This window comes from Heteronotia binoei, chromosome 5 (assembly GCF_032191835.1).
Source record: "Heteronotia binoei isolate CCM8104 ecotype False Entrance Well chromosome 5, APGP_CSIRO_Hbin_v1, whole genome shotgun sequence".
Taxonomy (NCBI): Eukaryota; Metazoa; Chordata; class Lepidosauria; order Squamata; family Gekkonidae; genus Heteronotia; species Heteronotia binoei.
Window position 1 is genome coordinate 109,116,352 of NC_083227.1, and position 26,768 is coordinate 109,143,119.

Consider the following 26,768-nt stretch of genomic DNA (forward strand, 5'->3'; position numbering starts at 1 on the left):
TATAGATGCCACTCATGATGTTCCCACCAGGACATGCACCACCTCTTTCTGGATCAGCTGGTGCTTCCAGGTCAGTCTCAAGGGCAGGCCAGCATATATTGAATTACAGTAGTCTAACCTGGAGGTAACCATTGCATAGATTACTATGACTAGGTTGTGGCGAAACCGAAAAGGGACTAATTGCTGCACCTGACATAGATGGAAAAATACCAGCCTGGTGATATTAATGACCTGGGCCTCTATGGTTAAGGAGGCATCCAGGACTATGCCCAGACTCCTGACAGTTTGTACCAGTGTTAAGAGGGGGAAGTCCATGCCCCAGCCCTAAAGTACCACCCCCCCCAGCCACAGAACCTCCATCTTTGTTGGATTCAGCCTCAGCCTAAACTTTTTAACTATCCAAATGCCAAAAGGAGTACTGGGGCCATCAAAAAAATTCTGCTGGGATAAAGGGGGTAAATGCCTAATTGAGCGCCCAGATTGTTTAAGGCTAAATCTCTCTGCTGAAAACTATTTCACAGCATGCAAGCCCCATGAGCCCTGGTTCAGTTGCTCTTTATTCATTTATATTGCAGTAGTGGGAACAGCAGCCACTGCTGTTGGTCCTCAGGTACTAAAACTAGGAAAGAAACACTGAATGGTTTCTGGGCACTAATTGTTGCCAGAGCTGCTCAGATTGTCTTTACAGAGTTCATCAGTGGATCCCATTCTTGGAGGACCTCCATGGCTGGTGGTGATCCCAAGTAATTTGTACTTCATGTTTGGTCAGGAAGAATGTGCTTCAGGTCTAGACAAAGCCTAGGCTCCCCTAGTAGTGGACTACTGGGACTAGTGGCTACTGCAGGGAAGGAAGTGGCAAAAGGCAGAGAGAGTTAATACAGTTCAGTGGGGAACATCTGGTGTTACTCTGCAGGATAATTACACTTCACAGTGTCACTAACAGGCCTTCAATAACAAGTGCATAAATCTGCTAATGGCATTCAATAGAGAAGATGAACCAATTGGAGAGAGAAAAAATTAACTTCAAGCAAAGAACTGCAAGCATTCTAAGTAGATGAAACCGTGCAGAGAAGTAGCAAGCCATGCTCTACAACAGACAGAGACAGTCAACGGCTCTATGGCTACCCTTTGGCAAAAGTGTCCCTCAAGTGGGTCAAGCATGCCACTAATGGAAAACTTCATACACACAGGTGTTCGATATAAAGATATCTATCCAGTTTCTCAATAGCACATTTGCAATTAAATCCTTATACATAACATTGAACTTATTAAATATTAACAGTTGTTTTTTAAAATTTTTGTTATTTGATTGCATAGAACATTAGACATGAGAATCATTTTGCTGTTACCCATGGTGAATGGAAGCTCCTATGGGTCACGCCAATGAATTGTTGTTCTTGAGCATGCTCAGCGTGGACGAGAGACGGGCAGAAAAACAGACAGCACAAACAAATGGGAAACCAGAGCAACTGTACACTTGCTGAATTCTTTACAGCCTAAAAAAGGAGCTGTTTTGCAGGGTTTTCTTTCAGCTCTCGCAGGTGACAGCACAAGGAGCTCTGTACTAGCAGGTTCAATGACATTCTGCTCCAAGTAGCTCCTCTGTTGTTCTGAGCATGCCCACTGGTAATGGCTTAAGAAGGACTTGAATTGCACAGTAGTAGGAAGGAGGATGGCAGAGGCAAGCTCTCCTGCTCTCATCACACTGGATTGTGCTCTTTATAGCCTTCTGCACTCTATTGCTTCTACCGACAACAGCCCATGTGCTAATTCAGTACAATGCAAAGAGGAAAAAAAATGTTCAATACAAAGTTAAAAAAACAACAAAAGAACCTCACAAAAATCCCAAAATAAAATCCAACCCCCCAGTTGCTGGGTGTTGATGAGGTATACATGTAAATAAAAGTGGAATGATTAAGGCTGTTTTTGAAATAAAAATAAATCCCCAGGCATACATAAAACAATGAGCAACACTAACAATGAAAAGCACTGCCATTTGAATGCTTTAGAATGGCTTCAGGATGGCTTTGGGGTGGCTGATAGACATGCCTGGCCAGCATTTGCTTCAGTCAAATTCAGCCAGTTTATGCACTGCCTTTCAGAGTCCTATGGCCTCTTTATCTCAGTAGTGAAACAGTGTTAGGTCCTAGTCAAAGTTCTCTACGTCCCGAGTTTTCCACTGTAGGGACAATGAGAGGGAACAAACACTGTGCATGTAGAGGGGATTGACAGGGCAAACTGGAATGTGAAGGAGAACGGAGCATCCAGCTCCCAGCCCTCGATTCAAGCACATCTTGGAGAGCAGGAAAAACCTATGAAGATTCTAGAGTTAAAATTCAGTAAGAGAGAGAAACTCTGTGTATAATCTCAAGAAAGGGCCATGGCTCCCAAGATTAGACCTTAGGCACAAATGGAACCACAGCGCTGAATAGTCTCTGGAGTCCCAAACATCTTCTCCGGCATCTGAGAGCAGCCAGCCTGTGTGACAAGTTGGAATGGGCCCATGTTCTGTAAACATTTTTTCTACATGATCTCTCAGACCATGGATCTGCCTTCACCCCAAAGGGCTCACATGACATAGACCATGATGTCGACAACAGATGGCTTCTGAAAGCCCTTTGTGACAGTTGGCTCAGATGTCCTCAAGAAGTTTCTTATGGGATTCACAGGCAGATGTATGTGTAAAGACTTCTTCCACCTTCAGTCTCAGCCTAGTGGTTTTCCATGGTTTCAAAAGCTTGATGAGACAAAAAAAAAGGCAGAAATATATTTATAGCAATGTTGTTTCCTGTCAACACTCTGGTACCCACTTTACTGGCCCCTCTGGGGTAGGGCTTTTTTTGTAGAAAACGCCAGCAGGAACTCATTTGCATATTAAACCACACCCCTTGACACCAAGCCAGCTGGAATTGTGTTCCTGCTCAAAAAAAGCCCTGCTCTGGGGTATTCACCAAGAATAGTACCTAAAAACTCTTATATTATTCCGCTGCTTCAAGTCTTTTCCTTCCCAATGGAAAGAGGACAGTATCAAAGTAACTGAGCCATCAGTTCAACTGTCCATGCATGTTGATACAACAGTTTCTAGCTGAAGATTAGGATAAAATGATATTCAGCATTTTCCCAAAGAGCCCTGCTTATTGTTCTCACCTCTCCATTCAGCTGGGATAAAGACCCAGCATTGTATGGGCTGAGGCAGGATTTGTAAGAAGCTACCCACTTACCTCAGCTGGTATAAGTCCAGTTTCCCCCCCTTAATTTTTTTTTAAGCAGCCAGTCATTTAGTGAGCTCTCTAAAATGGAGAACCTGAGCCATGAAAGAAGATTTTGCTGTATAGGGGAATATGCTCTTAACATCCATGGGCTAGAATTATCGGGACAAAAATGCCCTCTCAGTTCTCTTGCTGAATATGACTGGTGGGGTAGGGCCCATGTAGCTCTGGATTGCTGGCATTCTGCATTTCAGAGGTAGCATAGCTGCTTGCTGTATATCTTTTAACTGCATAATGAAATATTCTGCATATGGGGCACACAGCCTTTTTTTTTGGGGGGGGGGGGGGAGGCTCAGCACAGCAATGTTTAAAACAATTCCTTATTTTCCCTCTCCTATAATAGCCTTTGCTTTCTGCTGACAGAGCAAAAATTGTGCCTGCTGCTTCCACAGAGCAGGTTCCAAATCACAGCTGCTGCTCCAAGAATGGCCACAGCTGTGTACTACTGAAAATGAACACTAAAGGATGTGGTCTCACTTGGTAAAAGTCAGAGGCAAATATCCTCATTTTGTGCTTCCTGTCATGCCGTCTGCTATCCATTTACATCATGCTGACCACTTTATGCACATGACAGAGTAACTGTCCTGCAACACTGAAGGGATTATGATGCCCTGATGCACAAATAGGAAACATTTGCTCTGCCTTTTGGATTACTTCTGCTTTTACTGCTGGGCCTTTTGGATTACTTCTGCTCCTTTCCTCTCACAGCCTCCCAACTTTAATTGCAGGAGTCTGAATATTCATAGTAATGAGACCTCTGCTGCAGCAGCCTCTTGCCTTTCCCCTCATGTCACCTGTGATTTCAACTTTTCCATTAGTGTTGTTGTGACTTTGATCTCCCTGCCTCAAGATTTCCCCTCTCTAATGATCACCATGGCTCTGTCAAGCTGTCTTACACTTGCCAAGTCCATGACTATTCAGCCACACAAACATTCCACAGTCTCCAATCTGCAGTTCACCAGTTTTCACTACCAACTTGGTTTCTTGACTGTATTGTCTTCTAACTTTCTACATCCATCTCCTTATTCCTTCCAGATACTTATTCCATCTTTAATACCACCAGTTATACTCTGCTCCTGGAATCCAGCTTCTCCTTGGGTTTCTGAAGCACTGTCTTCTCCTGGATTCCCCACCTTTCCAACTATCTCCTTTGGTGACTCCTTCTCCTTGTCTGTTCCATTTCTTGCAAAAGTCCCACAAGTCCTTGCACCAGCTTCCTGTCATATTTTATACCAATGTCAAGATTCTAATTCTTTTAAATCTCTCCACTCTGATCTTCAGCTGCATTTCTCCCAGCCCAATTTGTTTTTCTTCCTCCATTCTGTCTTAGCTCATGTCCCATCAGCTCTCTTAAATCTGTTCATTGCTGTCTCTGTGTGTGATTCCCTACTAAGACTTTAATCCTGATTGAACCCTGCTCCTGAAATGACATTCTGTACCAAACTCAGCTTCACCCTTGGTTTTATCTCAGGTTATTTTTCATTTCTATAATAAAGTGAGGTTACCTACCCCCTACCCCCATTGTCCCATGTTATCAGAATGCTGTTTGTACCAGGGTTTTCCTCACTCCTTCATAGGCTATCCCGGGTTATATTAATATAGAAGCATAACTTGGTTTTTAATCTTTTAGCCTCTGTTATCCCTCCATCTGCACTTTCACCGATCAATCACTTGTCAGCACAGGTAAGGTTTTATTTCTGTAGGAGAGTTCTATTATATATTTCCCCCTTCTTTGTTGTCAATTTTGTCTTTCTTTGTTGTCCATTTTGGGTTGCACGCCATAAAGTTGCTACCAACAACCTATCTTCTTCTGTGTTTGGGTTGCAGTTCCATTGGAAGTGGGCTGGGAGGGGAGGAGGCTGGCTTCTCTTCCCCCACCCACATCAGATGAATTTGAAGGACTCCAATGTGGTGCAGGTGCCCCTCCTTCTTGATCGTGGAGGAGGGAGCTGAGTGGCCAGGGTATGTCAAATTGCCAGGATATTTTTTTTCTCCTGTCAGGAGGAAGATGCCTTCCCCCATGACACTCTCCTGCCTTGCTTTCTCCTGTGTTGATCCCCAGGGTTTTGGGGTGCTGGGTCTCAAGTCTGGCTGCCCATTGGTACTCTGGAGGGCCCTCTACCAAACAGACAAAGTCTTCCCCGCACTCATCCTCTAGATCCCCTAAAGGGGAAGCTGTTTCTCTCCCCCCCACCTTCCCCTCGGTTGATGACTAGGAACTCGAATATAGAATTAATAACCGAGAGCAAGCAGACAATTTAAACTGGGAGAAATGGTGGTGTAGAAAAAATAATCAGGGATAAATAATCAGAGTGGGGAATCATCCTGTGTTTCCTGTCATACATTTCTCTGTCTGGAATGGCCTCTCAGCTTGCCATAGAAGTAACAATAAATATGATTTTCAATGCCTTCCTTTTCTCTTTCAAATTCCTCTGCCATTTCTTACACAAAGTTTTTGCTAGACCATTCCACCCACATCTCCTTTGTTCCTTCACTTCCTTTTGATGCTCCCATCACCATTATTGCCTCCCATATTCTGTCCCTCACCTCCTGCTCACTCTCCCAAGCCAGTCATCTACACAACACAGTCTGTAAGGACAAAGACCGATTCCCCACTAGCCATATGCCACTGTCATGCTCCTCTTCTCGGGGGGGGGGGGGGGGGGGCTTCTGTCAGATTTCACACTATCTGCCCTGGGGCTGCAACTCGCTTTGCCTTTTTCACGTGACAAACAAACTGGTTTTTAGAGGATCTTGTTTGCTGTATGGAAGAGGCGGAGCGAGTTGCAGCCCCAGGCCAGATAGTGTGAAATCCGACTGAAGCCCTGTGGAGAAAAGGAGAGTGCGAGTGGCGTAAGGTTAGTGGGGAATCAGTCAAAGACTCCCTGTAATCCTTCACAATGGATAATATGTTGTGAACATTAAGCAAGTATTTAGCAGCATTCGAATGTACACTTGACTGGATGTGGCTCAATTAATTTAGTGCTGTGACCTTGACAGCCCAAGTTCACCCAATCCCATCAAATCTCAGAAGCTAAGCAGGGTTGACCTTAGCTAGTATTTGGAAGGGCTGCCTTAAAGAAATACCAGGGGTGTGATGCAGAGGCAGGTAAAACAACCTCTGAAATGTCTCTTGCCTTAAAACAAGTCTAGCTTTCTTCCTAGAAGTGCAGAATGCTAAAGAGCTAGAACTTCTGGCTGCCAGACAATCTTAGGATCTCCCAGTTATTCTACCCACAATGCCATATGATGACAACAACAACAATTTAAAGTAAGTGGCAAATTGCAGTACTCAGAGAAGGATGTGAGTGAGTAAAACAAATAGCTCTTCTACAATGTACCACATACCAGGGACGGTATCAGAATAAGGTTAAAAAATTATCCAGTGTCTGCCCCCCCCCAAACAAAATGTGACAGAGGGTGGGGTCTAGAGACAACAGGGTGACACTTACTCTTATACCCAGAGTCTGGAGCAGCAGACTGAATTCACTGGATTCTTCATAGGTTTTTTCACTGCAGTAATGTGATCTTCATGTATTCTCCAAAACTCCTGCTGGGGTGAAGGGGGAGGGAGCGAGAGTGAGAGCAAAGAGAACTATTAGAAAAGAGAAAGAAAAATCTAAAAGAAAGGAAAAGAAGCCGTCTTGTAATTGGATGGGTTCTTGGGTTAAGGGGGCAGTTGACTAACCCCGTGTCCTGGCATTGGGGCAACTGTTGTATTGCAATCAAAGTCTCAAGTAAGAAATACTGAAGGAGTTTGAGGATTGCTGCAGCCAGGGCACATGAAATGTGGCTTGAGGTTTGTCTGACAGTTCCAAAGTCACTGGTGGTTGTATATATGGAAGACCAAAAGTGACTCACCTGGTGGCGTTCTCTCACCAAAATGATGTGAATTTTTTGCCAAAAGCTGACACAGCTATGGATGTAAAGAAAAGAGAAATAAATGCCTGATGCAGCAGAACATCCACATTTATCAGGTTCCAGAGAATGTCTTGCTGTCAGTCCTATCTTCTTTCTTTTCTGTACTGTTGTTTAGTTATATATTTTTATTCCATAGACATCACTTCTTTCATTTATCTATTTAGTTACCAGGCTTTGTCCCAACATCTCTGTGATGAAACTTGTTTTATTCCTACATTGTCTTCTATTGTTTGAACATTTAGCTTTTAGTTTGGAATTAAGTCATGAGGAACTTAACTTAGTAGTGGAACTCAAGGTCCTAATTTCAATCACTGGTGTGGCATCTCTACATCAGAGGATCTATAACAGAAAGGCTGGGGGAATGTCTAAGACCTGCTGGTCAGTAGTGGGACAGAAGGAGCCTCTGTTTTAATTCAGCCAGGCAGCTTCATTTGTTTTCACAAGTTCTTTAGCAACCCTTGCAGCCAAAGGACAAATGGTCCTGCAGTACTGATGGCCTCTGATGCTAGTTGATTTGGCTTCTTCAGTGGAACTTCTATCCCTTCTCTACTTCCCTTATTCTGACTTTCATTGCCTTTTGTTTTTTTGCTTTGCTCTCCTTTTTTTTCAGCCTGTCTCACAGGTGTGAAATTGAAACACAGTTCTTCTATTTCCTCTGGCTAGTTTCTGCCAGTCCTGCTTAATCAGTTCTATGTGTGTGAGCCTGAAGAGGAACATCCCTCATGCTTTGGGACAAATCTCCAAGAAACACCTTCTCTCACCTTCAGTTAATTTGCCTGCTTGTTCTGCTGCACCTCCTGGCAGGATTTTGGAGAAGACACTCTCTCCTTCTGCTCCTGGCTGACCAGCTGCTGCACCAGCAGAAGTGGGTGCTCCAGCTGGCTTAGGACCCAGCTTAATGCCTGTTGGAGGAAACCATATGAATGCTTTTGAATAGGAGCCCCATCCTATCACTTAGGGCAGGCAAAAGAGGGCAGTGTGCAGGGTTTCAAACTACTTCTCCTTTAGCTTCTGTCTTCCACCCCAAAGTATTTCATAATTAAACTTTTTTCAACCACCTGGACCAGGAAAAAGATGAGATGGTGGTCACAATATTTCTAAGAGCATAAAAATATTAACATTTGAATATGCATTATGTGGTTGGTACAGAAGAAGATGGAATTACTTTAAATTGGAGCTGTGTTGTTGGTCGATCTCCAGCTGAATTACTGCTTCTTTCTATATGAGTGACAGAGCTGCTTGTCCTTACAGCTATGGGAAACGGATCAATGTTCCCTATGTGCTTTCAAGCATCCTCCTTGTGTTTTCTATGACTTGTGCTCTGCTAATTCTATACTGATAGGCATATTCTCTGTACAACCATGGCTAGATGATGGACTGGTCAAAGGCATTTAGCATCTGCTTGATCTTGCTTAAGAAGCTTTCGTTCTCTGCAGTGAATCGTTTGGAATTTACTCTTCTGAGAACAAACTGAACCTTAATAGTAGTAGGATTAACAACAACAACAACAAAGTTTGAGTCCAGCAGCCCCTTTAAAACCAACAAAGTTTAATTCTTTGTATAAACTTTCGTGTGCATGCACATGAAAACTTATACCCAGAATAAAACTTTGTCTTAAAAGTGCCACTGGACTCAAACTTTGCTCTGCTGCTTCAGATCAACATAGCTACCCACTTGAATAATAATGATGATAATAATAACAATAATTAAGCTTTCGTTAACAAGTTGCTGGTAGTTAACAAGTTCCTTCCAGTGATAGATGCTGAAAAGGAGCCACCTACAAGAGAGGAAAGCTTGCTTACCTCCTGCAGTTGTTCCCTGTGGCTGTGTTTGGGGTGCTCTCCCCACCTGTAGCACTTTTGTGGTAGGCTTGGATGCATCAGTCTGTTCTGTTTTAGGCTGTAATAGTAAACAAAGATTTAAAAAATTCTTCCCAGGTGTTGGGCAGCAGGGTTACACTGCAAATTAGAGAAAAATAACTGCAACATGAAAGCCACCTCAGGATGTTCCCCTCAGGCTTCTTCCCCAAAATGTAATTGTCAAGTCATTTGGGCTGTCCCTAATCCACCCTTTAAGTATCCCTGTTCTCCATCAGATGTTGTATTCCTCACCCCCCACATACATCGGTGTTGCTGATGCACTACCTACGAATGCTAAACATTCATAATGTAAAGCCTCATTCCCACCCCTTGTCTTTTCTTGTGCACATGATCTTCTATGGCTCTTTCCAAACCTGTCATTCAAATGTGCCAATCAGCAGAATGCCTCCTCTTTAACATTTTAAGAGCTTTATCAATTCCTGTAATTCATCTGTTGGGAAAACCTTATACTGTATAATTCTGTCTGCTGAACTGGACAATAAGCCATGCGCAGTCAGTGACTGCCATTTTTGTACACACCCCATTCCATAAAATGGACCATAGTTCTGTCCAGTACTCTCACCATTATGTAGACCAAGATGTGGTGCAGCCAGTGGTTGCACCAGTGGTTGCTTACTCTACAATTGGCAGTCAGCAAAGGAGAACTGCTACTTACTGGTCCTGCTTGGTGAGCGCTAGATTGTGCTTGGACAGTTGACTGTGGTTTGCCCAGTGGCTGGGGCTGCCCAGGTTGTTGTTGGGCTGGCCGTGTGGAAGGTTGGGTCCCCGGAGGTGGTGGCTGCTGTTGCTGCAGTGGTTGCTGCTGTGGTGGCTGTTGTTGCTGTTGCTGCATCCTGACTTGCTGGGGTTGTTGCTGAGATGACTGCTGTGAAGGAGCTGTTGAGTGCTGCTGAGGCTGCCTTCCTGACTGTTGCTGCTGCCTGGCTGAAGCCTGCTGTTGCTGCTGCTGCTGCTGCTGTCCTGCTTGCTGCTGCCTCGTTTGCTGCTGCTGCTGCTGCTGTTGTTGTGGATGGGAAAGTGGCTCTGATTTTGGCTGCTGAGATGATGGCCCATGTTGCATCTGTCTCTGTGGTTTTTGGGACTCTGAGGTATGATGGTAGCCAGATGGCTGCCGGGATTGCTGGGAATATTCTGAAGAGCTGGAAGGATAACCTGGCTGTGTTCTCATATCTGCTTGCTGAGCTTTCTTCTGGGAAGAGGGTTGTCCATGTCCACGAGATTCATGGCGACCTGGATCTCTTGGATGTTGCCTAGATGATCTCCTTGGCAGATCATCACTGGAGTGCCGAGAGGATGAGGTATGCCTCCCATAATCTCCATGGTGTCTATGTTCTTTGGAAGAGGAGTGACGTGGGTGGGAATAGTCACTGTGATGCCACAAGTCTTCATCTGGGGGTTCGTCATAGTCATGATAGGTATGCTTAACTGTACCCCTTTTCTGGGAGGATGAGGAGTGGCCACCATAATGCCTCATCCTCTCTGAGCGAGGTTCCCTCGGCTTATCAAACCAGTCTGTCTCCTCCTGACCCAAGTGATAGGCTTCAGAAACCAAAAACAGATCACAGTCAATCTCCTGCTCCAAAGGTGCGCATTTAGCCCAGGTTGAAGCCATGCAATGAAATAAAAGAATGCAAGGTGCTTATCACATGCATATATGATATGTCACATCAGCCATTCATAAAATATTTAAAAACTCAGGAATCTTAGCTCATTATCACACTGAACAAGCGGTGAGCACCAGTAGGACATGCAGAGTACTAACACAAAACAACCAATACAGAAAGCAAAATGAGGGAGAAAGGCACATGGCAAGCAAACTCAGGCAGGGTACTGTCTTTGCAGATATGACCTGCTTGAGCATGCTCTGGGGTAAGTCACCACAGGTAGCCATTACCTTCACTGTCTGAAACAACACAGTGTGAATCGTCCATGATGTAACCTTCTTCATGCTTGTAAGAGTGGGTTCTTGGCACATCTTTGATATGTTCTTGTACATCAGGCAATGAGTGACTGGAACAGAACTGGGAGCAGCTGTCTCCAGCAGACTGAGGAAGAGGTCCACCAGAGGACCGTGACACACCCATAGATTTCCCCAAAGGACTGATAGGGCTTTCCTCTTCTGAAGTCTGTGTGCGCATTGGAGGTCGCCCACGACTCTGACCCATACTAAGAGAAGAAGGCTTGGAGCTTCCTTTTGGAGGTCTCTCCATGCTTTCTCTTTCATAGGATCTGCTCCTGCTGCTGACCTCTCGGCTTGACAGTTTCTCTGACACATATCCAGAGGACCTAGATCGTCCACCACTATATGCTCTATCATCCTCTTCCATCATATCCCTGCTAGACATGCCATAGTACTTCTGCTGATCATATACATTCTTTTTGAGGCCATAAGTGATGTCATCTTGCAGTTTCTTTGCTCTGGATGCCACACTGCTGCTACTAACTGATGTGGTTACTGTATAGGAAGCTAGGTCTGATTCCACATCTTTGGCTTCTTCGATAGGGGAGAATTTTGATATCTTCTGCTCCATACCTTGTTTCCGATGCTTGCTGCGCTTGGAAGAGATGACAGCTGGGGCTAAGTTTTTAGAAGTGTGTTTCTGCATCCCTATACTTGACCCATGTTTATCTGGGCGAGAGGAATGCCTGTAATCAATATCTCCATAGTAGTAGGAGCCTGAGCTACCAGTCATCCTCCCATTGCTCTCTGGGCCCCTGTGGTAGTTCTTCCCTCGATGGTCAGGGCCATGATGATCATACATATCCTCCTCTGACTCTTCTTCTCCTTTAGAATAGCAGCAAGGCCTACTGGAGACATCTGTATTGGCTAGGTCACCCTTTTCTTTAATATGCCGTCCATTGCTGCTCTGTGACTGCAGATCTCCTTTCTGGCCCTCCCCTGCAGAACTCTCTTTGGTTAGTTCACTGATATCATCAATCATTACATAGTTCCGAGGAATGTTTTGCTCTAGGTTGGTGTAGAGAGAGTCGGAGGAATAGCTGGTGGAGGGACTTTGCACTGCACCACTCCTATCTGTTGGTCTTCCCTCTGGGGCTTTGTATTGGTCATAGCTGCTGGTAACTGTTGTGGTGCTATACGTAACTTCCGGTGTTGCAGCAGAAATCACAACAGTGGGATTACTGATCACTTCATAATTGGTGGGAATCTTTTGCTCTAAATCAGCTAGCGATGTCTGCCGTGGTTTCTGGGAGGTTGTGTGTGTGTCTGCATGGGTTTGAAAGAGTGTGTTTTGAGCAGGCTGCAAAGGTGCCTGGTTGGAATATGTGGTCTGAGCCTGGTAAGGGGGTCGGAAGCCTTGATGGCTCTGCAGGCCCAGTTCAGATTGATACCCTGTGCTTGGTGTGAAGCTGTGTGGCTGATATGTAGTTTGGGAAGGATAGGCAGGCATCTGGCTGGCCTGGAAGCCATTTTGAGCAGGGGCATTGCTAGCTGCAGGATAATGTGGAGGCTGAAATCTTGTTTGCTGGAATGTGGCTGGGCCTGGTGGGGCAGCCTGTCCTGAGGAATACTGATACTGGGTATAGGAAGAGGCTGATGTGTACTGTGCACTGGAGAAATCGGCATACTGATTAGAGGGAGCAGTGCTGGGCCTAGTCAGGAGACTGCCACTCTCGTAGCTGGAAAGGCGGAGGTTGTTAAGCTCACTGTCAGACATGTAGTCCCTGTTCTCTCCCAGGCATCGTAGATAGGGATAATCACGAACATTCCGATCCTTCAACAAAGACTCCTTTCTTTGATTGATTCCCAGTTCCAAATACTTCAGCTTGGCATCAATTTCTTTCTCTTCTTCATCCAGCTCAGCTTGTTTCTTCCGCAGCTTAGTAGACTCATGCTCCACCAGCTTCAAGTCCCGGTCAATGTCTTTGAGGAGGCTGGCTTTGGTCACTTGAACAGCCTGCCCTCCCATTCCTTTCTGCATAAGGCCAGGCATGTACATCTGTGAGTGAGCTTGGCTGGCCAAAGGGAGGTGAGCTTCTTCTGGTGGGGGACTGGGCAGCGTTCGCTTCACCTTCCGAGTGAGGGTGTTGGACTGAAGAGCGGAAATCTAGAAGGCAATGGAAACCATGATCAAATGTAGGTACTAGATAACAACGAAAGAACACACTTTAACAAGTTGCTGTACTACTTAATAATGGCCTACATTGACTTCTTGTCATTTAAACTTAATACATTACATAAAATGATAGAGGAGTATTTGTTAAGACTCACAAGCACCCAAAATAACTTGAATAGAAAAAGGACAATTTACCTATACAAAGTCTGTGTAAAAGCCCTGAAGGTATCTCATTCTGCTTACTGATACTGTGTTCTTCAATGAAACAAAGTTAAATGAACAGTCTGTATATGGAAGTTCTAAAAATTGGCAGAACCATAAAACAGCCTGTCCAATTAAGGAGGGCTGTTGTTGATTTTCTTAAAGTCACAATGAATGGAAAACAATAACAAATATCAGTATCATATTTCACTCTACTACAAATTTCAAGTGGGCCCCAACACTTCTTGTTACCAATAAAAGCTACAATGTATGGTTCTCAAAAAGGCAAACCATGGAAAGAATCTAAAATGCACTGCATAAAAATACGAACACTTCATGGGAATAGCTAGAGTGAATAATGATTCTTCTGGCAAGCTTATACTACATGAATGGTCACAGGTACTGACACTGAGAAAATGAATTCTGAAAGAAACAGTAAACTACTCGAATATTTCTCCCTAATGAGCTAGAATAAAACCAATTCAGTCTGGTTTAGAGATAAATTCAGGCAAACATCTCTAGTCAGACCATACTGGGAACAGATTTTCACTTCTGAGTAAGCCAAGTTTCCAAGAATGTATAGTGATTATATTGTAAGTGGCAGACTAATTTGGTTTATAAATTTAAATCAAGAGCCTATGAAATGCAGATAAAACTTTGTATTATTAGTTTTTACTGCTATTATATTGGACTGAATGAAACAAAAGACGAAATTCAGGATTCTGGACATCTCCCTAAAGGCTCCATAACCATAGCAGATCTTACACAGACTACAGAAGAATGAGACCTAATAAAGAATAATCCTCCAGAATTTTTTTCCTGAGTTCTTCAAAGTATGGAGAATGGAGAGTTTTAAAAGTCTTTCAAAAACCCTATTCAGAATAGTGGGGTTCTTGTTGATCATATCTGTTGAAAGGCCTACATAGAATTAGCAGGACTCCAGAGAAAAAAAGACAGCTGTCAGATGGTTTGGTGGGGGAAGAAGTAACAGCTGTTCTAAATCAGTATTTTTGAAAGGTCTCTAAGGGCCATGCAGCTCACAGGTTCCCATTTGGGCTGGAAGAGCAGGCAAAGAAGCCTTGCAGGCAAAACGTCATCATTCTGACATGAAGACACTCAGATGAGCAAAAATAACAATTAGCCCTTGGGCAACCAAGTCATTTTCATGAGTACTTTCATAGCAAGTGTTTTCACTTCTCACTGCTGAAAAAAACAAAAGATCCTCTCACAAACAACTCTTGTTAGTCCTAGAAGAACAATGCGGTTTCACAAAAACACTACCTTGTTTCTTGGTTGTGTTCAGAAGAGATGTAGATAGGCACACACTACAGATGTTACCACCCTGTGTCCCATGTGACAGTCACACAGGAGTTGCAGGTTCTCCTCAGTTGCTGCATGCCCAGTGATTATTCAGATTACAGCTGTGCTACACATGAAGAGGAAGCCTCAGCCTTTCCCCCTGTGCTAGGGTTGCCAAGTCCAATTTAAGAAATATCTGGGGGCTTTGGGGGTGGAGCCAGGAGTCTTTGGGGGTGGAGCCAGGAGACATTGGGGGCAGAGCCAAGTGCAAGGGTGTGACAAGCATCATTGAACTTCAAGGGAGTTCTGGCCATCACATTTAAAGGGACTGCACAAATAATGCCTTCCTTCCATAGGAAATAATGAAGGATAGGGGCACCTTCTTTTGGGGCTCATAGAATTGGACCCCTTGGTCCAATCTTTTTGAAACTTGGGAGGTATTTTGGGGAGAGGCACTAGATGCTATACTGAAAATTTGGTGCCTCTATCTCAAAAAACAGGCCCCCCAGAGCCCCCAATACCCGCAGATCAATTCCCCATCATTCCCTATGGGAATCGTTCATAGAGGTGCGTGATGGCTCTGGGGGCGGGGCTTCCCCCGCCGGCCAGCTGGCTGGGGGAGGGGGGAAGCCTGTAAAACCGGGGGATCCCCCTCTGGGACCTGGGGATTGGGAAGCCTATACTGGATAGCTGAGTCTAAAAATAGAGCTGAATCTACTTTGGTAGGGAAACCCATAGAGTGGGCCCAACCTCACTAAAAATGGAATTATAAAGCTATTATAGAGCTAGGGGACCTGAAAACTGAGATGTTTAGTGTGCCCCTAGGTCTGCTTACTGAGGACCCACAACATGCATCTGATGAAGTGGCAGTGGGCCCAAGCTTACAAAATCTTGTGCTAAAAATGTTAGTCTTAAAGTGCCACAAGAATCCTGTCTATTCTGCAGCTACACTAGGGTTGCCAAGTCCAATTCAAGAAATATCTGGGGACTTTGGGGGTGGAGCCAGGAGACTTTGGGGGTGGAGCCAGGAGACATTGGGGTGGAGCCAAGATCAAGGCTGTGACAAGCATAATTGAACTCCAAAGGGAGTTCTGGCCATCACATTTAAAGGGACAGCACACCTTTTCAATTCCTTCCATAGGAAATGATGAAGGATAGGGGCACCTTCTTTTGGGGCTCATAGAATTGGACCCCCTGGTCCAATCTTTTTGAAACTTGGGGTGTATTTTGGGGAGAGGCACTAGATGCTATACTGAAAATTTGATACCTCTATCCCAAAAAACAGCCTCCCCCCAGAGCCCCAGATACCCACGGATCAATTCTCCATGATTTTCTATGGGAATAACTCTCCCTAGGGAATAATAGAGTTCTCAGAAGAAATTTCCCTCCCCTTCCCCTGCTTTCTGACGGCCCTGAAGCGGGGAGAAGGCCTCCAAACTGGGGGATCCCCCGCCTCCACCTGGGGATTGGCAACCCTACTCTACAGTCAAGTGTTGATGGTGGCTCAGGTTCCTGCACTCTAAAAGAACCTACAATGTTGTGTTTTGCCAGTGCAAAGAAAAAAGAAAAAAAAGCATGAAATCTGAGTTTTAAAGAATGGTGCTTTGTTGTTAACCAAAATAAAGATTTGTCATATGGATATTCTAGAAGTAGCTCTTCATCATACCACTGCAAAAGTCAAATAGTCTTTTACTCTTAGCATTTGTTTAAACTCGCTTGCCATTTCTCTTTTACTGCAATATGAAGCATCATTCCCTCAGCAGTATCAGATCTGAGCTCCAAAGCTTCATTTCCACCTCTTTTCAAGAAAAATCTACTTGTGCCCAAATTCCATGCTGGGAATTATTAGGAAGGGAATTGAAAACAAATCAGCCAGTATCATAATGCCCCTGTATAAATCAATGGTGCAGTCTCATTTGGAATACTGTGTGCAATTCTGGTCACCGCACCTCAAAAAGGATATTATAGCATTGGAAAAAGTGCAGAAAAGGGCAACTAGAATGATTAAAGGTTTTGAACACTTTCCCTATGAAGAAAGGTTAAAACACTTGGGGCTCTTTATCTTGGAGAAATGTCGACTGTGGGGTGACATGATAGAGGTTTACAAGATTATGCATGGGATGGAGAAGGTAGAGAAAGAAGTCCTTTTCTCCCTTTCTCACAATACAAGAACTCGTGGGCATTCAATGAAATTGCTGAGCAGTCGGGTTAGAACGGATAAAAGGAGGTACTTCTTCACCCAAAGGGTGATTAACATGTGGAATTCACTGCCACAGGAGGTGGTGGCGGCTACAAGCATAGCCAGCTTCAAGAGGGGGTTAGATAAAAATATGGAGCAGAGGTCCATCAGAGGCTATTAGCCACAGAGTGTGTGTGTGTGTGTGTGTGTGTGTGTGTGTATATATATATATATAATTTTTTTTGGCCACTGAGTGACACAGAGTGTTGGACTGGATGGGCCATTGGCCTGATCCAACATGGCTTCTCTTATGTTCTTATAATGCAAAGCCTCCTCCCAAAACAGCATGTTAAAAAAGACAGGCATTCTTAACACACTGTGTTTTATGGATTTTAATTTTTGTACTAGATTTTGATATTTGTAAGTAGCCAATATTTGCTGAAAATAATGGCACTAATATTATAAAAAATATACTCACTGGTGTTTACCCTTGGTTAAGTAGCTCACTGCCCAGAGACACGGCTGATCATACCACCTTATTCTTCACATTATATGGTGTTGTTATTACTTATATCTATGCAAATGTTACCATGCCCACACAACAAACACATGAATATTATGTTCAGATCAACAAGGAGAATTAGCTTTGCATGTTTGAACAAAGCAAAGAAAACCAAGATCTTTTACCTCAAGTGGCAACAGTGAGGAGCAAGTTTTCAGTTGGAAAAGGATGGCAGAGATCTGATTTTAAAAGGGATACAAAATTTATTCAGAGAGTTGGTACGGTAGTGTGTGTGTGTGTGTGTGTGTGTGTGTGTGTGCAAGGGGAAATAACCTTAAGCAAATACTAGAAGTACTAAATCAAAAACACAGACACATTCGTTATCTCATTAAATATAGCAACAAATAGCAGAACTGCTCCAAAGTGGAACAAGGGATACTCTTTGGGCTAAAGGTGTACATGTGGTTTGGAAAATAAGAGAGGGACAGATCAAGAGGGAAAGCAAAGACTACCTGCCGTATTCTGCAAAGAAATCCAATGGAAGAAGGAGGGATCCAATGTATGTGTTGAGAGCAGACTCTTCGGCTCGCTTTCGGCCGCGTCTGGAGGGGGCGGGGCTTCAACGCTTGTATTGAAGCCTCCGCTCCCCGTCTCGGCAGTCCTCTCAGCGTGTTTGGGCTGCAGGGAGCGTGCTTGCACGCTGTTTCTGAACGGGGAGGTGATTAGGCCGGGAGGCTGGTGCGTCGGTGGATCACAGCAGCGGGAAGCAAGGAGCGTTGTGGGACGTCCAGTTCTGTGGCTCACTTTTCCCTTTGCCTCCACCATCCCCTTATCTCATTTGACTTCAGAGGCAGAGCGGGCGACGCCGCTGCGCTGCAGCCTCTTCTCCACTTCAGTGTAGATGGGCTCAAAAGCAACCGGACTTGCAGATCGCCCCCCTTCCCCCTCCTCCCGCTTCCATTTGGGGGGGGGGCGGGGGAAGGAGCTGGAAATCCAGAAGACTCCCGCCAGGGCGGGAGGATTGGGATGCCTACCCTGTGCTGTTTTCCTGACTTCAAACAATCCTGGGAGCACTGCTTAGTATGTACACTCATGGGCCAAATGGCACCTACCCAGGGCACTGGACTCAACCTGTGTACTCTGTTGAGTTCATTCTGTGGCCGAATGAGCTCTGGATACACATAAGAATACTCCTGCTGGATCAGACCAATGATCCATCTAGTCGAATCCTGACTCACATGGTGGCCAACCAGTTCCTCTGGATGGCCAAGAACAGGGCATAGAAACCAAGGCCTACCCTTGATGTTGCCTCCTGGCTCTGAGATTTGGAGGATTAGAGCTCCTGAATGTGGAGGTTCCCCTCAGTCACCATGGTTACTAACCACTGACAGACTTCTCCTCCATGAGTCTATCTAATCCTTTTTTAAAGCTGTTTATTCCTGTGGCTATCACTGCATCCTCTGGCTGTGAATTCCACATTTTAATCACTCTGTGTGAAAAGTGGTATTTCCTTTTGTCTGTCCTTTAGCTACTGCCAGCAGTTTTGTTGGATGCCCTCAAGTTTTAGTATTTTGGGAGAGGGAGGGAAAAAATACTCTTTGTCTACTCTCTGCATTCCATTATTTAGATTCATCTATTGTCATAATTACCCAGTCATTAAGAATCCTAACAAAACCTCTGCAAGAGCTTACAGTAGCTGCCTCAGAAGAAGGGGAGATTTCTGTAGCTGCAACTGGGACAGCAAGTATCAGCAATTAAATGTTGGATTGTTGCATTTCCTCTGACTTACGAGCAGAATTGAGCTCTAACATTGTTCATCCTGGGCTTGTACAAGCTGCCCATCATCAGGTATTTCCCCTGATTCTTCACTGACTACAGTGACGATCAGGCCCGGCACTGGCCTTTCCAGCTCCCCAGGCCGAAATTGGCCCCCCACCCCCCTTTTTTTCTTTTTTACATTTTTTTGTGTGGCCTGATGAATGACATCACTTCAGGTCATGTGCAATGCACACAGCCCCCCCTATTCTTAGCTCTCTCCCGCTTTAAAGCTTTAAAACGGGAGAGGGCTGGGAAACCCCCCCCCCCACCTCATGAGGCTTGCAAAGCCTCGGCAAGGGCGGGTAGACAGCAGGCGAGCGCAGGCGAGCTGCTGGCTCTGCATGTGCTCACTCCCCACCCCCCGACCTTGCCGAAGGTCAAAGACAGCGGGCGCATTCAAAGCCGCTGGCTCTGAGCGCGTTTGCTGCCATGCCGCCTCCCCTAACTTTGCTGACGCTGGGGCATGGCAGTGGTGAGGTTGGGGGTGGGGAGTTTCGGTGAGGTGGAGGGGGTGAGGAGTGAGCACACTCAGAGCTGCCAGCTTTGAAGGTCAGGAATTTAGCAGCACCAGACACGGTGGGAGAGGGGATGCCTCTGGTGCCCCAGGTAGCCACCAAGTTGGCCTACTCCCATGCGCCAGCCCTGGTGATGATAGCAACAGAGAAGTTGTACCTGCTCTCACATAACAGTGGCAGCAGCACATTTATGAGCTCAAGGGTCATGAAACAGGCTGCAGACTTCCAGCCACATGTTTCAGGTGTGGGAAAGTGTCTTTCTTTAACCATGTATGATTTGCAGCTCTGCGAAACAACACAAGAATGAGAAAGTTACTACCTTGCTGGATCAGGGGAATGCTGATGTAGACATAGTTTATCGTGATTTCAGTAAGGCTTTTGATAAGGTTCCACATACTGTCCTTGTTGACAAGTTGATAAAATGTGGTTTGGATCCTGTTACCATTAGGTGGATCTGTAACTGGTTGACAGATCACACCCAAAGAGTGCTTGTGAATGGTTCCTCATTCTCTTGGAGAAGAGTGACAATGACAAGTGGAGTGCCTCAAGGATCTGTCTTGGGACCTGTTTTGTTCAACATCTTTATAAATGATTTGAATGAAGGAATAGAGGGAATGCTTATTAAGTTTGCAGATGATACTAAATTGGGAGGGGTTACAAATACAGTAGAAGACAGACAAAGGATACAGGATGATCTTGACAGGCTAGAAAATTGGGCTAAAACCAATAAAATGAATTTTAACAGGGATAAATGTAAAGTTCTGCATTTATGTAGGAAAGATCCAGTGCATGGTTATAGGATGGGGGACAGTTGTCTTAGCAGTAGTATGTGCGAAAAGAATCTAGAGGTCTTAGTAGATCATACGCTGAACATGAGTCAACAGTGTGATGCGGTGGCTAAAAAGGCAAATGCAATTTTGGGCTGTATCAACAGAAGTGTAGTGTCTGGATCACGTGAAGTGATGGTATCGCTTTATTCTGCTCTGGTAAGACCTCACCTGGAGTATTGTGTTCAGTTCTCGGCACCACATTTTAAGAAGGATATAGACAAGCTGGAACGGGTCCAGAGGAGGGCAACAGAGATAGTGAGGGGTCTGGAGACCAAGTCCTATGAGGAAAGGTTGAAGGAACTGGGCATGTTTAGCCTGGATAGGAGGTGGCTGAGAATTGATATGATCACCATCCTCAAGTACTTGAAGGTCTGTCATAAAGAGGATGGTGTGGAATTGTTTTCTGTGGCCCCAGAAGATAGGACCAGAACCAATGGGTTGAAATTCAATCAAAAGAGTTTCAGGCTCAACATTAGGAAGAACTTCCTGATGGTTAGAGCGGTTCCTCAATGGAACAGGCTTCCTCAGGAAGTGGTGGACTCTCCTTCCTTTGAAGTTTTTAAACAGAGGCGAGATGGCCATCTGACAGCAATGGTTCCTGTGAATTTAGGGGGAGGTATTTGTTAGTTTCCTGCATTGTGCAGGGGGTTGGACTAGATGACCCTGGAGGTCTCTTCCAATTCTATGATTCTATACCTTTTTTAAAATGGATGATCTCCAACAGGTATGTATAACAGGTATGTTGTAGTATCTGAATTTTGCAAATATTTTTGCATGACTTGAGTAATATAATCTGTTTTTAGCTAGTTTTTTGGGGTGGAGAATTTCAGCAATGGGGTGTTACAAAAAGCTCTTTCAAATTAAAAAGGTTGTAGCAGAGAGGAGAAAACAATGGCTATAAATAGCTGTGAAATGAAATCAAAATGGAAGCTTTTGCATCAAAAATTAAATATCAGGAGAATGTGACACAGCACAAATTCGCTGAGACCTCATCTAGTAGCTGTAACAGACAGGTAATGATCTTTTTTTTTCTGTCAGCGAAAGAACATAATACCTTCATCAAATGATAAAGATCTGTACTGCAGTGCTTAAAGTCTCTGGTGCAAAGCCTGAAAAATATGGTATGGGAAAAGTGCTAGAATACTATAAATGGCACACATAAATTTGTTGAAATAGAAACTTCTAAAAAATAAGGGACTTCATTAAAAAGGAAGTAGAAATGGAGGGTCAAGAAGGTCAGATCTCTTCAGAATGCCTGGAGGCTATTTAAAAACCTACTGGAAGCTCAGACAAAAATGTATGTTATGTATTGGGAATGGTACAAGCAACTGCAAGAAAATGCCAGTGTAGTTAATGAGCAAAATTCAAGAAAGGCAAGAAGCCTTTTTTGAAAAATAAAAGAGGAAGTTTTGCCCAAAATATAAAAACAGAGGGGAACACAAACTGTGGCAAAATAAATGTAAGCTGACAACAAGGCATGTGAAAAAAGAATCAGAGAAACATGTTATTAAAAACATTATATTTAAAAACATTGCTGAAAGTTTAGAAATATTGCTAAACAGGCTTGCCAGGTCCCGGTAGGGAATCCTCTGGTTTTGCAGGCTTCTCCCCTCTGCCAAAACCTCCCAATCCCAACAGCCAGGATGTGCCTTTAAACCTTGGCAGGCTTAAAAGAATCTTGCAAACTGCTTGTTTTGGACTTGTATGTGTGCCTTTAAATCTCAGCTGAGCTGCATGAGTGGGGCGAGCAGGCAGAGCCATGTGTTTCTTCCCCATGAGTGTGTGAATCATGTGAAAGAGGAAGAGAAGCCAGCACAGCCCCTCTGTTTGTTTTGCAAGTTGTGTGTGTAGTAAAATGGAGTTAACTAGAACCTGATTATGGAATGGAGAAAAACCCCACCCCCCTAGGCTGTGCTCCTTTCATTTTCCTGTTAGTCTGAAGAAGCTGACTGAAATACAGCAGATGGTTACATTCAGCAACTTCCGTGATTAAATTGCCCTGTGAGATCACAAAAATGTGTGCTTACAAACAGTTTATTTTAGTTGCTCTCTCTCTCTCTCTCTCTCTGTGTGTATGTATTCACTTTCATTCAATGGAAATGCAACTTCTGGGGTATGAGGAAATGAAGATTGTATTCAGGGGAATTGCACTGCTGTATTTTTATTTATTTTAGAGAATGGGAAAGTCTCCTGGCTCCACCCCCAAAGTCTCCAGATATTTTATGAGTTGGACCTGGCATTCCTATTGCTAAAATATTTTAAAAGCATTGCTAAAATATCCTTTTACAAATTATTTATCCAAAGTGGGAAACTAGCCAAGGAGGTGGTGGGGCCATTAGCAAAAGTTTGAAAGATTTGCTGGAAATAGGGAAAGAAATTATGGAGAAGCTAAATGAGTCCTTTGCACTTGTCTTTGTCGTGGAACATGCTAGACTAAAGCCAGTCCTTAGCTGCTTTCTTTGTAAGGGTAACAAGGTATGAAGTTCTAGGTTTAACTGACAAAATTAAGAAATCACCAAGTCCAGATGTCATATACCTGAGAGTGCTGATAAATAATTTAAATGTTAAATTTTTTATCTATATAATGCAATGTCACTAAAACTAGCCTCCACAAGTGAACTGGAAGGTAATCAACATAAACACTGATTTTAAAAGGGGTCTGAAGGAAGAGAGAAAGTAAGCAATTGTCTAATATCTGTCTTGGGTACTAGAATTGTAAAATGTATAGAATCATTGCTGAGGAAACATCAGCATAGCTTCTGCAACCCTGACCTACCAACAATTTGAAGATCTTTTCAGAAGCATGTGAATGAGGTAATCTAGTATATCTGGACCAGAGATGGGCATGAACCAGCAAAATGGAGGTTCATTTCAGTTTGTGGGACCACACAAAACATGACCATTCATGGACCTTCTTGTTTATTTGTTTTGTATAGGTTCATGATGCAGTACAATGGGTTCCCTGTGGGCTAGAGATACCAAACATGCAGCAAGTCTCCAGCTGACTCCTCTACCTGCCCTCCAGGTTTGGTGGGGATTGGATTTAGGGGGACTGAGCAGGTGCCCCAGGAAAGTACTCTCTGGGAAAATCACAGCCAGTTCCCTTCCCTCTCTGTCTCTAACTAACGTGTGACATGCCTGCTGCTGCTAGAAAACAATGGCTGTGTGTGAGCAGGGGGTATATATGATTTTGCTCCCATAGAGCAGAATGGGAGCCCTCTAAAGCCATCTGGATCTGACAGTGTGCAAGCATCTTGGAGCACAGTACTAAAAACATTTTCCTGGGCATAAGACCTATTGAATATCATGAGACTTTTTTCTGAGTAGGACTGCTTAGAATTACTCCCTAAACTTGGGATGGGCACAAACTGGGAAAACCAAGTTCCATTTCAGTTCATGGTTCGTGGGGCTGCATGAACCATGAACTTTCACAGACCTCTCCATTTACAGAACCAGTTTGTTTTGTGAGGGTCGTTATGCAGTAGAATAGCTCCTCTGCAGGCTAGAGGTGCCACAGGAGGAGAACTGCACACAGATCCTGGGGGCAACTTCTCCTCTTGTGGTGTGGTTTAAAGGAAGTAATGGCCAGGAGAAAGTGGGGAAGGGATCTCATGGGAAGGGTCTCCCTTCCTCCTGGGTGTGGCGAACCTCAGACAGGAGAAAGTGTGTGTGTGTGGGGGGAAATATTACAGAAGTGATTCCCTCCTTTCTCCTGGCTTTGAAGGCACTTCATCCCCACCTCAAGTTGCCTGGTACATCCCCTTTAAACAGGCTGCACAAGGGTGCCCAAGAGTGACAGCTGAGCTGATGGGGAGAGACTTCTCTGTGCTGGCCCAGCTGTCTCAGGATGCCTGGGGCAGCCCCTTTAAATGGGTTGTGCAAGTGGGCCCACAACAGCTGAGCCAGCAGAACGAAAAGGGTAAAGTGCCTTTTGGGGGGCACTGCACCACACCTTTCTCCTGGCTGTGGCTTGCCAGATAGGAAGGGGTGAAGTGCCTTCTAGGGGGGCATTTCTGTTTCCCACGGGTCACTGCCAGCAGGCAGGAGAGGGTGAAGTGTCCCCCTTTTTGCCAGCAAGCCCCAGAAATACTTCAGCCCTGCCAAACCTCCATAAAAACCAAGGAGGTTCATTGGAGGTTTGTTGTTGGTGTGATTGCACGACTCTCAGTTCATAAACTTGGCTTTTGGGAGGCCAAATTTAGGTTAGTGACAAGGTTCATGCCCATCTCTACCTAGAACTACTTTAAAGCAATTTGATTGAATCTCTCCAGCAGGCAGCTCAGAAGTCTTTCTCTGCTCAGCTGATGCCAACCAATCAGATTGCTTGAAACAGCCTGTCACTGAAAGCTCTCCGGCTTCTGTGAAGAATTAACCCTTCACAATCCTTCAACTGTTTGTACAGCAGCTTCTTAAAAGTGCAGTCCATCGCACTAATGCTGCCTGTTGAGCTTTGGAGGGCCACTATTGATGTTTTCAGGGCCGCAGAAGTTCACCCTCTCCATTGCTTTGATTATTGTAATTGATCAGTATGTCTCCTGCAGATGCAGCTGACACACCCCACCGCAAGATACTAAAACCTCCGAAAAGCACATAGAGGGTTGTGGGAGGGTAGTTAAGGCAAGAATGCATGAACCTTGGTTCGCAAACCATGACCCAGGTGATTTTAATTGTGAATTTAGGGTCATGAACAGGTTCATGCCGAGACCTAATTGAACTTCCAGAAAGCTTTTGACAAAGTCTCTCATCAAAAGCTCTTGAATAAACTTACTTCTAATGGGATAAGAGAATGAGCCTTTTTATGGATTAGTAGCAGGTTAAGGAAGCAGCTGGTAAGAATAGTTTTCACAGTGGGTGGAAGCATATGGTGTAAAATTTCATCTGCGCCAGAATTTAACTTATCTCTTGTTGGGCAGCATGTTCATGGTTGCCAGTTTGCTTCCATGATCAATTTAAGGTGCTACTGACTGCAACCTATAAAACCTTCCATGATCTGGGAATCCACATATCTGAAACTCATTTTCATACAGTCTGGCCAATACTGATTAAAAAGTGGACAGCAAGTCTTTTTGACAGAACCATCACTCCAACAAGTAGGTCCAGTGGTCATAAGAACATGTTTCTTTATATATATATATATATATATATATATATATATATATATATATATATATCTGTTTTAAAATGGTTTTGTGTGATCCATGAAACAGATCTTGGTTATTTGAATGTAGCTGGGTCCCTCTTACATTTTTAGATAACAACAATTAGTAAATGTGCAGTGCTTGGCACTAGAAAGCTAGTAAATGCCAAAATTAAAGGAGAGTGTACAATGTTTGCCTCACACTCACATGTACTGAAAATTAACTATTTTTTTTAATCCAGGGTCCATATTTTGTTCAGTGTACCAAAGAGATGGTGTTCAGAAAATAAGGAATTTCACTGACCTGGCCTCAGTTTGTTCACAAAAACACTGTAGATACTAACATTTTGCCTTAGACCCTACATTTGATTTCCCTGCCATAATCTTTTTGTTAGGCAGCTTTTCTAATTCTTGGAAATTAGATTTATCTCAAAAACCCTGGTGTTGAGAGCTACAATTGCTGCTAAAAGATTTATATTTTAGTCTTGAGCATCAGTTAGTTCACCTACTGTAGAGAAGTGAATGGAAGATCTTCTGGACCTTGCTGCAAAAGAAAAAGCAACATCTGCCCATTGACTACGGAAGATAAATTCTAGAATACATGGAGACCTTTCCTAAAACTTGATGGATACCAAAGAAGCTGAAAACTACTATAATTATTATTTTCTCTCTCTTCTAAAAGTTTTATTAATCTAATATTTGAAAAAATCATAAAATTAATAAAAATCTCAATAATAATTATATACAGGGAGATGCCTTATGAATGTATTTGTAAGTGACTTTGTATGTGCACACACAACAGCAGTAATGTGAAGCCAGCCTTTTAAAATATTCATTGCTGGAACGTTAATCAAATTGAAACATCCAAGCGCGCCTGCTGGAGACATTCCACCATAGAAAGGCTTTTTTTAAAAAAAATAGCATGAAATGCTGACTGTACAGAGAGGTGAAGAGTAGATATGCCAAGAAAATGACAAAAAATGACTATGACTGCAACAAAATATATATCCAGCTTCATCTCTCAGTTTCAGCTGCACTGAGGGATATCTCCCATGGACTATGATGGGGAGGAAATGTTAATATTACTACATTATGCCATTGCATGACAAAAACAAGACACCCTGCTTTGTCAAACAAATCT

The 26,768-nt window shown here is 43.9% G+C and overlaps 1 protein-coding gene across 7 annotated transcripts in view; it reads right to left on the reverse strand.

The window, feature by feature from the left end:
* Positions 1-503: 503 nt before the first annotated feature.
* The window catches only part of BSN (bassoon presynaptic cytomatrix protein), a 383,958-nt gene continuing 357,693 nt past the window's right edge, over positions 504-26,768 (reverse strand). Inside the window, exons 6-12 of one of the 7 annotated variants that reach the window (XM_060240047.1) lie at positions 10,965-13,137; positions 9,726-10,609; positions 8,993-9,089; positions 7,952-8,092; positions 7,131-7,185; positions 6,722-6,819; positions 504-2,737 (exon numbers count right to left, since the gene is read on the reverse strand). In XM_060240047.1, the coding sequence (XP_060096030.1) occupies positions 7,145-7,185; positions 7,952-8,092; positions 8,993-9,089; positions 9,726-10,609; positions 10,965-13,137 (3,336 nt within the window). In that variant the 3' untranslated portion in view covers positions 504-2,737; positions 6,722-6,819; positions 7,131-7,144. Of the gene's footprint in view, positions 2,738-6,721; positions 6,823-7,126; positions 7,186-7,941; positions 8,093-8,992; positions 9,090-9,725; positions 10,644-10,964; positions 13,138-26,768 lie in introns of those variants that run through there. The other 6 variants (XM_060240049.1, XM_060240050.1, XM_060240048.1 and 3 more) reach the window with 6 other exon arrangements.